At 39.0% G+C, this 12336-nt stretch overlaps 1 protein-coding gene across 1 annotated transcript in view; it reads left to right on the top strand.

Moving 5' to 3' along the window:
- Positions 1-617: 617 nt before the first annotated feature.
- Positions 618-12336, top strand: part of LOC139738117 (uncharacterized) — a 162592-nt gene continuing 150873 nt past the window's right edge. Inside the window, exons 1-8 of the mRNA XM_071648781.1 lie at positions 618-630; positions 1081-1222; positions 2236-2410; positions 3535-3718; positions 4519-4575; positions 4971-5110; positions 5439-5576; positions 7603-7681. Of these exons, the coding sequence (XP_071504882.1) occupies positions 618-630; positions 1081-1222; positions 2236-2410; positions 3535-3718; positions 4519-4575; positions 4971-5110; positions 5439-5576; positions 7603-7681 (928 nt within the window). The remainder of the gene's footprint in view (positions 631-1080; positions 1223-2235; positions 2411-3534; positions 3719-4518; positions 4576-4970; positions 5111-5438; positions 5577-7602; positions 7682-12336) is intronic.

Raw genomic sequence — 12336 nt, 5'->3', positions numbered from 1 at the left:
TTTGGGGGGGGGATATCTTGAACTTATAAAAAAAAAAAGCTGCTGAAAACTGCTTATCCAATAGTGGCGAGCCAATGGAGCAAAATGGAGTCAAGAGGAGCCTGAGCTTTCGATCCTAGCAGAATCTTTTCAATTTAACTCATTTATTTTCATTGTTCTCTCTTTTTTTTTAACAGAACACAACACAGTATAAATTAGGAATTATATCACAAACGTATACATACGACTTTGCAAAGGATATCAAATGATACAGATAAAGTTATATATGTATGTATATGCATGCATACTTGCAAAAATGATACAAGGTTATGTTTCAGTTGAGAAACATAACCTTGTAGCACTTCGTCCGAGGCAAAAATAATGATAAGCAGGTAGGGAAAACAATCACAAGAGCTTCACACAATAAGAACAGTCAGGGTTGGGTTAGGAACACAGAACAAGGAAAACAAAAGGGGGAGAGTAGGAGGTCATAGGCAAAGAGCCCAACAGGTAAAGGGAGGGGATTAGAGCAGGAGGGTGGACAGCCAAAAGGCAGAGGAGGGTCAGTGATGATCCCGAGGACCAAGGGGGGGGGGGGGGGGGGGGCAACCACAGTACCCCCCCCCCCCCCAGTTACAATGGCGAGAACCGGTGAGAATGGATGAGATTTAACGCATTTGAACCAGCTAAGTCATTACTTTTGCACAAAATCAGAAAAGAAAATGACAAAAAAAAAATATGCCAGGTTGAGAGAAAGACACGACTTTCTCTTAACATAATCGTGTGGCCAGTCGTTTATTAAGGAATCAATCAGAAATGTAGCAAATTTTACCACCAAAATCATCTAGGGTGTATGACCCGAATAAGGTTCAAGTAAAAGATTTGTTATTCTACCTTTATCCGAAATATTAGTATTGAATGATAGAAATTCCAAAGAAAAGTAATCAGCTACAGCACGATACCACAGTGTTTGTTGTTGTCTTTTTCTCGGACTAGATGGACCATGAACTCGGTTTGTGTGTATGGATTTATTTTACGTCATTATATAAATGCTCGTGAGTTAGCTGCTCGTGAACGACAGGTGCTTTTGCCTTGTTATAGGGAAACTGGAGTCATCCTTGCCACATGAGCTCGTAGACGTGGAGGTGGAAGGTGGGACTGCAGTCGCCATATCGGTGGCTCTTGGCGACATCGTTGAAAACTCTCTCGACATCCCCAGCCTTGTGCACGCTGTTAACTGCAGGTAAATAAGAAAGGGGGAATTACGGGGAGGGGGAGGAGACGAAACACATAAGGAGGAAGGAAATGGCTGCTTTCTACAACATTCTTTAAAAGGAACAAAGACGGTGATTCGAACATGCTCATCGTCTGTACAGAACGCAACATGAAAACGAAACACGACTCATTTTACTCTACGAGAGTTGTTTCTACCGTTTGAGTAATCACAAGATTACCTGCTATTCAGGGTTTTGAAATCTCTTACTTGAATACATCGAGTGGATGATGATATAATGAGTTTGATTTGATTTTATGTCCACAACTTTCTCAAGACACATTTCGGGGACCAACAAATAATAAAGTATAAATTCTTTCGTATAATCTTCCTAGTCTGAAGTCTGTAGAGCATGACATCAGCTCTGTAAATCTGACTTTCGTTGTTTGCCATTGTCGTTTTTCTTTCCCTTCTGCGTTTTTTTTTTTTTTTTTGGGTGGTCTTTTTGGTTTGATGCGTATGTGCTGCTTTACAATCCGTATTTCTAGATTTATACCAAATATTTTGGTCTGACTGTTTGACTTTGCTGAGGCTGTCATCACGTTGGATCCCCAATAAGTCCTCATTCTTATCATCTCTTATATATCGCTGAGAAAACTTGTGATATTTTCCATGATAAATTTTTATGTCATTAAAAAAATAAAACAGAAAAAGAAAACCACCAAGCATCCTTGGATCTTAGGCTGCCATCATTATCAAGCACGTGATGAAAGACGGCAGGCCCCCGGCCTTTTTTTTTTCCTTCTTCCTCTTTACTTGGAAACAAAGTGTATTGTCGATTCCTATTGATCTCATTGTTGTTATGTTTATACTTTAAAGATTGTGATTATGATACTATGAATGAAATATCTGTGGGTTTTTTTTTTTCCTATTCTGTTGTCAGATACACATGTTGTCATGTTCGCATACGATTTCTAGAAAAAAAAAATGCAGAAATAAAATCGAACTGAACTGAACTGAATATTCTGGGATTTCTTGCACAGGAAAATAAATCCTTCGCATGATTTCATTCGTGAGACGATGTCCAACAGTCGAAATTCGCTTTGCCTGGTGGTGACGTCACTCAACAATAAATCGAAAATCGAGATCAAAGCCGAATACAAAGCAGAGGGTGGTGCCAACGTTGACGTTGATGTGACACCAGGCGACTCAACGACGGTATGGGAGCAAAATTCGTGTGTTTTCATTCATGTATTTAGTCAAACCTGATTAGCGGCCACTCAAGGAAATTATAAAACAAATAATGCCTTTATATATGTAGACGGGTGGCACGATCACATGGTAATATTCACCTAATCCCTGGCTGGTAATCATCTCATTTACTTACTTATTTATTCATGCAAGTATGTATTCATTTATTTGATCATTTATTTATTCAGTCAGTCAGTCATCAATGACGCATTGGGTGTTTTCAGGCTCTATCAATACCCCGCTTTTGGTGTGACGGTCTTGCATCTTCTACAGTCGCTTAAGTGATAGAACAACGTACATCTCATTACATTCTATGAGTTCTAAGCTTTGCATTGATGTCTAAATTGCCATTATTTGAGCCTTTTCTTTGAATTTCATGGTACGTGGCCCTATCAGTTTGCCAACTGTCTACCGAAGGGCCTTGCGTATAAAACAAGAGAGGATGTAATGTCACAAAGATAAAATGCATAGGACTTGAGAATGCCATAACAAATTATAGTTATCTAATGCAATATCAACTAAGAAAGAAGTTACATTGAGTACACTGATAAATTATGTAGATCAAATATTATGTAAAACAGGACACATTATCAGCGCACGTTATATTATGCGTAAATTATACAGGTGAAGGATTTAAAGGCCACTAAAATAAACTGAATTAAAGAGGAGTGTCAAAACTGAACTTAAAACCATACATTTTGAGAGATACTAGGGCTTATCAATTTACATTTTCCTTGTTAGTATATTTCCAGATTTTGCACAGCCTGACAAGTTTTGACGTATGGACATGATCTATCACAGCATTAAATTCTTGGTGTTTTTACGTGGATGGAATGGCTGTTTCCTGTAGCCTGTAGGGAATGTTTTACTACTTTTAGGAAAACAAAAACACATTTGTGATGAAAATGGTGGAAGGTTATTGAGATAGAACATAATATATTTTCATAGTGTATCCTTTGTCTAACTGATTGCCAACATAGCTGGGATAACGTAAGTTTCTTTGGTGTATGGATATTAACTTGAAAGATCTTTTTTTCGCAAATCATTTTTGTTTTTATCAATTACGCTTGTAACTCATTGTTGTTAATCAGGTTGACGTTGGTGGGAAGTTGCTGACGGAGAGAAAACGATGCCTCCAGATTCCCGCCGATACGGCCATCGCTTTCCGTATGCACGAATTACTCGTCAAGGCCGATCAGACCGTGCAGCTTCTGCTTCTTCCGGACAGTGAGGGCGGGTTCCGGAAAATGAACCGGAAATCTGTGGAAAGAAAGGGTAAGGAGACGTTATTCTTTTCTCGAAAGGCGGGCTCAATAATAGATTCATTTTTTGCTTTTAATGATAATCTAAAACTTGGTCGGGAGAAATAACGGAGACATTCCTTAACTTACTCCTTGATTTGGGGAGTTGTAGATCTTTTCGGTCAATCAACTCCAGTGACACGACATTTGCTCCTGCCACAGTTGCTCCCGTTTTAATTTTCTCACGTGACTAGGGTTAGAGTTAGGGTTTTGATAGGGTTGTAGGTTTGGTTTGATGCGGGGATTATGATGAGGGTTAGGGTTACATTCTTTCTTTTTTTTTTGTGGGTAGAATTTATGTTTGGCTTAGCGTGCAGAGATTTCATGGGGACAATTGTCGCAGGAGCAAATGTCATGGAACCATCAGCTTCACCCTCTACGTTCCACATTTTAGAATCCAATATGCATGCATCCATTGTTTTACTGTCAAGTTCGTCAGTAGAAGTGTCTGCAGTGTATGTATAGGCCAATACGGTAAACCGGTAGGCGCCTATATGGAGTTTTACTATGAGAAGTATTCGATGGCAAGCCCACAGCAATCACTGTTTATATCATTATTGTCGTTGCTGTTACAATATAAAAGGAGAGAAAAATGTATTTGATTCGACGATAGGCCTACTTGGCTACAAGCCTTTCTGCTCCTGGAAGATAGATCTATCGGTAAGAAAACTTTTACTATGATATTAATGGGGAAAAAAAAAACCTCAACCTCTCGTTCCCCACACGCTGTTTTAGCTTTGGATTTTTTTTAATGTGTGCATTATTGTATTGCAGATGAAACTATTCCAGAGCCCACCGAATCCCCTTCACGTGGTTGCAAGGAATCTCCAGGTAGGAAAATGTACCTACATGCATGCATATCAAATGTTGGATCTTGTACGAAGTCAACGGTTGTTCCCGAATCCCGTTTTGTATTCTTACAGCTTGTAGCGGAATTGTACGATTATTCGTCAGAACCATACTTTAATAGTTGAGAACAAATTTTGGTTGCCATTTTCTGTCTTTCTCAAGTATGCTGTAGGCACGCTGTATACAATCTACTATGGCATCTCTAAAAATAATATGTTGTCCCGTGGAAGATGATGTGGAACTTCTAGTACGCTGTGAGCAAATTCTGGCTCATTATGTATCGGTTGCGTGGCAACTCGCTCAGAAGCACTCAACCACTTCCTTACTGGCCATGCTGAATAAAATCCAAAATCCAAATTTAATTCTCGTCTATACAGGAGAAGCATATCATATGACTGAGATCAGGGAAGGAATGCAGCCCATATTCGATTCGCCAGACGACGGACTGAGTATCATAAGAAAGTCTCTTTTTGAGCTAATGACGACGCCACTTGCTCTTGACAAGTTAAATGACCTGGTAAGGTGTGCTGTATACCTACAGTCCTTTTTATTTTACGTAAATTATACCCTATTGTAGACATATTTTGTTAGAGCTTTGGTTCCATAAAGATTTGAGAGGGACTGTACTGCAAAGAAAGAGGGAAGTCATTAAATAATGTGTGGGCAAATCAATTGAATTTCATGCCAAGAGCATACATTTCCAAGACGTGGGCCCTATTTCATTATTAATTCAATTTAAATATTTGTCAAACAGGCTAGAAGCATCGATAATATATGACAGCATTAGGTGTTCTGGTTTTTTTTTATCAATTCTTATGATTTTGTTTTGATTCACATTTTCTTAGCTCCAGTCGGCTGTTCACCGTCTTCTCATTGGTGAGAAAAGTTCGAAGATGTCAGATGACGCCCTGGATGACGTGCTCGGAGGAGCCGGTCTCAACGCCACTGAAAATCTCCTGAAAGTGGCGGGATTTGCATTTTCGGTGAGAATCTGTCGTCTAGAATTGCAACCCCCCTTCTGAAGCACTCGAATTGCTTCTACTTTCACTGTCCTAAATATTTGATACCAAACCAAGGAGATACTAGGCTCGTCTAGTACCTCCTTGATCAAAATTGATAGTTTAAGTTTCAGTATGTAAGATCTTCCACATCTTTCTATTTGTTTTTTTTTTTATATAATACAGCCGTTTCATAGCTAAACTCGTGCCTCGCCTCAGTGTTTGGTCTGTGCAGTCTTCTTGGGGGAAAAAAAATCCCCAGGCCGAGGGAATGTAACGCGGTGGATTTACTCTATAGTTTTGCAAATCCTTCATACAGTTTACCAAAAAAAAAACAACAACAACAACAACAACAACGACAAGGCTACCCTGGAAAGCTCCAAATCTTGCTGTTCAATAACCTGATGAGAAAGCTTGATTACATTACAGTATATTACAGTTGCAACATATTACAATATACTGTATTTGAGTGTACATTGCTGGCGATTGTGTCAGTAACTTCAACGACATCCTGCGAATATAGTGGATGTAAGCTTATGTAATAACATTAGAATGATCAACTGAATTTGAACACAGAGTTATCAGTAGAATTAAATGCTTTTTCAGTCCTTTGAATGATATTTTGTATAGATAATCCAGTTCACAGCACCAGCTTGCAATGACCTCTTGAACCACAGACTTAAACCTGGAATTATTCAAGAGCGGTTGAGTACAGTCAAGCAGAATGAGTGGTAATTTACGTGCAAGTGCTGCATGAATGTCTTTTGTTGATTTGGTTGATAAGAATACACATTCACCTGTACATTCCAATATGCACCTGGTTCATACATGAATATTTACAACATATAGTCTTCATGAAGACTATCTAATTCTTTTATCAGTGACACTCCACTCAAGGGAAGGTTTGTAATGACCTTTATTTGCTCATGCTAAGATTGTAACTGTGAAATGGCTTATTCTAGTATTTGTGTGATAGGTGGAGTGTCCATATCTGAATCCATACTGATTTGGATTGCGAGTATTTGATTTCTAAAAAAAAAATGCAGTAAATCTATACTACGAGTATATACACCCTCCAAACGTCTTTACGTCTCGGCGAATGCTAAAACGGTAAAACTAGGTGTGGGACGGTAATTACTCATAATATCTATGTTGCCTTTATTATGTACCGGAATTACACGGACGATTTTCATTTCTTTTTTTTTTAGGTACTATACCAGTTGATGCGGTAGATTTGAAACACTACACAAGTGTACTTGTTTCACAATTTTATTACCAATAGAGTTTCATCCCTCGTAATCATTTTTTTTTTTTTAATTCCAGAAATGATTGTCAAAAGTTTACATCATGTGATCGGCTGAAAGAATATTGATGAACATGCTGGGCATTAAGAAACATTTGATTACGTAGTCATGTTGAAAGCTTTGACTAGTAGAAAAATCGAAATTATTACTAGTAGTTGAGAAATAATCATTGAACTTCATTGAAATCTTAACTTTTTTCTGTAACAACCTGATTAATGACTCTAATCTGCCTATTGTAATTCTAATTTCAATTCTATTTTCATACCACGAATACGATAAAAGCCATGAACATCAAACTAGAGATTCAGTGGGTCGATCTGGCCGTCATCTGAGTGAGTATTGCAAGTTCACCCTACATGCATTCTCGGAGACTATTAGGCCTACCTCAAAAGAAGATAGCTAACTTTGGGGAGGGGGGGGGGGGGGCTTTTGGAAACCTCCAAAAGTTCTATATTACATCACAATGGCGAAAATACCTACCAAGTATGTAAAAACTTGACCATACATTCTGAAAAGAATATCAAAATGCGATTTACATGCTCATAGTCATTATAACGGTTCCAGCGACAAAAGATCTCTAACATTTCCTTACATTCGGGGTTTGGGGACCATTGGGCCCGGGGGGGGGGGGGAGATGTCCTTTAAATATTCTATACACTATCTAATTCAATAATCTAATTCAAAGATGGTTTCTTTCGAATTCACAGGAAGCGGAAGTGACGTATCCTGATTCGGACAGGGATGGTGTGCTGACCTGTTTAGCTGACCTTCTGGATGTCATGGCCGGTGAGACTGCGCGAAGCTTTCAACATCCTACGCATTTGTTACACTTCGGATGAAAGAAAAAAAAGAAGAAAAAAGATATCCCATATCAGCTCATTACAATATAATCGAATGTACATGATGAATTATATTACAACACAATGAAATTTTCTTTTGTAAATACAATATTTATAGTACGAGATTCTGGGAACATAGAGCATTTTACAGAGCTATTATTTCAGCCTAGAAACCTTAATTCCTTCTACTCTTCTTTATTATTGTTAACTCCACTCGTTATGATATATTTGTGTGTGTGTGTGTGTGTGATATCTTTCCCACTTAATCAAAATGTTCGTATTACGGTATTAAAGCTGACAATGAGTGATATCTGATATTTCCTGAATTTGAATATTGAGAATTTAAAATCTAGATGAATTATATTCATGATCATCATTTTGACTATTATAACAATGATGGTATACACTAATAAAAGTAACAAGAACTATAAATATCCAGACATTATCTAATGGTCATATTCGACTTACCTTCTTCCTCCTTAAGAGGTTCTAGGAACAGTACCCCCTGGAAAACCACCCTCCGGATAACTACCACCCGGATAATTACCCCCCAGGACAATTCCCCCCTAGGGCAACTACCCCCCGGACAACTACCCTCCAAGGGCAATTACCCTCCAGGGTAATTACCCCCTAGGACAACTACCCCCCGGACAACTACCCTCCTAGGGCAATCACCCCCCAGGGCAATTCCCCCTTAGGAAAACTACCCCCTGGATAACTACTCCTCGGATAACTACCCCTGGATAACTACCCCCTCGGATAACTACCCCCTGGATAACTACCCCCCGGAAAACTACCCCCTGGGTAACTACCCCCCGGAGAACTACCCCCTGGATAACTACCCCCCGGAGAACTACCCCCTGGGTAACTACCCCCCCGGAGAACTACCCCCTGGGTAACTACCCCCCGGAGAACTACCCCCTGGGTAACTACCCCCCGGATAACTACCCCCCGGATAACTACCCCCCGGATAACTACCCCCCGGATAATTACCCCTCGGATAATTACCCCCCGGATAATTACCCCCGGATAGTTACCCTCCGGATAACTACCCCCCCCCCCCCCCGATAATTACCACCAGGATAATTATCTCCAGGTTAATTACCCCCTCCTCCGATAACTAGACCCCAGATAACTTCCACCCGATAACTACACCCTCCGATAACTTCCCGAGGATGATTACCCCGGATAAGCAAGCCTACAACTCCCCCTCCCCTATAACTATCTAGACGAAAATTACCCCCCAGGACAGTGCACCACGCCAATTACCCCCTGGGTAACTACCTCCCGGGTCATTGCCCCCCCCCCCATCTTTCCTTTAATAAAAAGAATATCATTACTACAGGAAACGAAGTTCTTTGTATTATTTGCCAGGAATCACGGAGATGCCATACTGATACATCATTTTATGAAAACAACATCTTAAAGATTACGATTTGTATCGTTTGCACTTAGGACAATTTATGTAAAAGCTTAATTTCTCCCTCTGTATTATGACTCTATGTTCATAAAAAACGAAGCTGTCCCTTCATATCCTACCCGGTAATCCAGTAAATGTCAATGCCTTTAACCAAACTATTTTCGCTAAATCTGTATTTTCTTTTACTGTTCCGAAATTTCGGATTTCTCTTGATAGTATAGTATAAAAGAAGCTTTAAGTTTGAATGCCTTTACCATTGAACTAAAGACATTTTGAAGAATTGTTACACTTCAGAATGAGTTAAACTTTTTGCAATATTTTTTTAACCACAATTGTCTATCGTTTACCACAACTCCATGTAACACTTCTTTATTTTGAGGAGCTTATATCTCATGCCTCACGTGCCCTGCACACTAAGAAAAAATGATTCATTCTTGCACCTTTTAAGGGTGCAAAGTGATGTCACACTGGTGGCTCCCTATGGGTGTTATCTTGCACCCTCGAGAAATGGGTGCAAAAGTGGTACCTTGCGCAAGGGTATAACTTTGCAACCTGTGGGTGCACCTTTGCACCGCCAAAGAAGGTGCAACATTGCACCCTTTATTGAGGGTGCGAAGTGGTTCCCTTGGGTGCATATTTCCACTCACACTAAGTGGTGCTAAGTTGCACCCTTTTCTTGAGGGTGCATCTTTCCACCCACACTAATTGGTGCTGAGATGCACCTTTCTTGAGGGTGCGATCTTTCTCCCTTTAATTTTCGGCGCAATTTTGCACCCTCTCTTGCCTCTACTTTTGGTGCAACTTTACACCTTTCGTGAGGGTGCAAAGAAGCACCCTAAGTTCCAAGATTGTAGCCTCTTTTGAGGATGCGATTTTGTGCCATATATATAGGTATAATGTTGCACCTATGTGGTGCTTATTTGATCCATGACTGCAGCAAAATTGCTTCTTTAAAGGAGCCAGTCAGTGTCACTGTCTACGCCTTTAGAGGCGCAATGTTGCCCAGTATAACCTCAAGTGAACCTTGAGATTACTGGGCAATATTGCGTCTCTAGAGGAACAGGCAGTGACACTGATTGGCTCCTTTAAAGAAGCAATTTTGCAGCAGTTATGGATGAAATAAGCACCACATATTTGCAACATTATACCTATAAGGTAAATATACTTAGCATCACATAACAAGGTACAATTTGGTTACTTAACTACTTTAAACCTTGAATAGTGCGAACTAATGCAAGCCTGTTTGCTCAGTATATCAAACTTATGCTGTTGTTGCACTCTGCAAAGTAAATAAGATTGGTGTAATTTGGATCCTGTGAATCATGAAATGTGTGCGTGGAATATGTGAGTTTTGAAATGTTAATGTAGAAGTTAACTTATAGTTGTGTTTGAATGACATACTAAAACCAAATATTTACCCAATTGCCTTTCCAATGAGGTGAGCACTATCACTATCTATCAAACAAACCCTCTAGGCAAGAGCATACATCTGCATGAAGGAAGAGGTAAAAATATGATATACATTTGTCTGGATACGTTTTATTCAAAACGTACTTGAATACGTACTTATTCACATAATCTATAAGAATAAGATATGCTTTTTGCCAGTACACAAAGCCTCAAAAACAAAAGCATGCTACGTACATTTCTAAAGTATGCACCATATCTATAAAAAAAAATGTAAGAGGATTTAACAAGTGGTTTGTATGCATTTAAACGAATAGGCCTACATATTTCCATGCGTACAATATTAATGTAACAGTGACGTCATCATGAATCATCAAAAAGATATGTTTCCAGCATAGACATGAATTTATCTAAAATTTAAAACATGTCTTACAGTTAGGAGTTTGTTTTATAATGACGATGCCAATTGTCTTAAAGTCCTTATCACGACATGTCTTGGTGTTCACACTTATTCAAATCATGAGATTCTTGGCACTTAGATTACGACTACAATTTATTATGGTTTAGATACTTAACTGACATACGCATACCATATTCAGGTATACGGGCATTTCGATGAAAACATCTAAATACAAGGTATAATTATAATATGAAAATCGAACTTGATACCAGCCCTTATGGGCTACCAATGGAGACTAGGTAGAATCGAAGTTATCATGGTTATGTATTCAGATTTTGTTTTGGGTGATCAATTCGAGTCCCTCGAGCTGAGATTCCGGAACTGCAATGAGCAAATCATCATAATGACTAACAAAGTGACTGAGAATAATACATGCACCAGTTTCTGTTTCGTTGTTCTATACATAGAAAGTTGTTACGTTTTCCAATCCTCTGTAGGCACAGAGGGATTTGCAGATCACCTTTGGCTATAACGCCATGGTCGCGTGCAAAATGATTGCAGCTTATCTAACTTGTAGTTTCCGAATAGGGGACTACCGTGCTTATACATATTAATCGGATGATAGACCCCGTCAAAGAGTAAATTGCGGATATCGTATACCATTGTCAAATCCACTTTTTGTTCTGTGCACAGTTTCACTGGACTCTTATGAACCACTTAAGCATTACCACATCATGGAGTATAAGAATAATCTTATGTTATTTCCTTGAAACGGCTGCATTTGTATGAGCGGGAACAGTTTGGCATCATACATGACTAAATGCATGTATTATACAAGGTTTCAGGACACTTTGAACCGTGTCCCCCCCCCCCCCTCCCCCAAAAAAAAAAAAAAAAACAACCAAAAACCAAACACAAAACAAAACAAAGCAAAACAACAACAACGAGTGAAATGTTGTATACCCTAGGCCCATTAGTGTATGATCTTTGTCCTTTGAATACATTGCCCATATTTTTCAACGAATAGGCATCTGGATGCAACGTAGGTATATATAAAATGATTTTTTTAAAGGAAAATACATTTAACCACTTCAGAAATAACTATGGAACAAATAGCATAATATTGACACGTTCCCTTATTCCTAAATGACGTGACAGAAAACTTTCCTCACCGAAATCATTCTGTCGTTATTCAAGTACAAGACATTGATGATTATATACCTAGTTCGATTAAAAGTATACATGGAGTAATTGCAAAAGTATCTAATGAATAGCATGCTTCAGAACTACATCATTGTCATTTATTCTATGACGCTAATAATAGAGTAATTGTTCCGCCATACTGCCAGGCAGGTTGTAGTCCTCCTACGACGTT

The sequence above is a fragment of the Diadema antillarum genome, unplaced genomic scaffold (assembly GCF_040938485.1).
Source record: "Diadema antillarum isolate AM-2024a unplaced genomic scaffold, OU_Dant_1.0 seq00000722_RagTag, whole genome shotgun sequence".
Lineage (NCBI taxonomy): Eukaryota > Metazoa > Echinodermata > Echinoidea > Diadematoida > Diadematidae > Diadema > Diadema antillarum.
The sequence above is the reverse complement of the archived record's forward strand: the minus strand, read 5'-3'. Positions and strand labels throughout refer to the sequence as shown.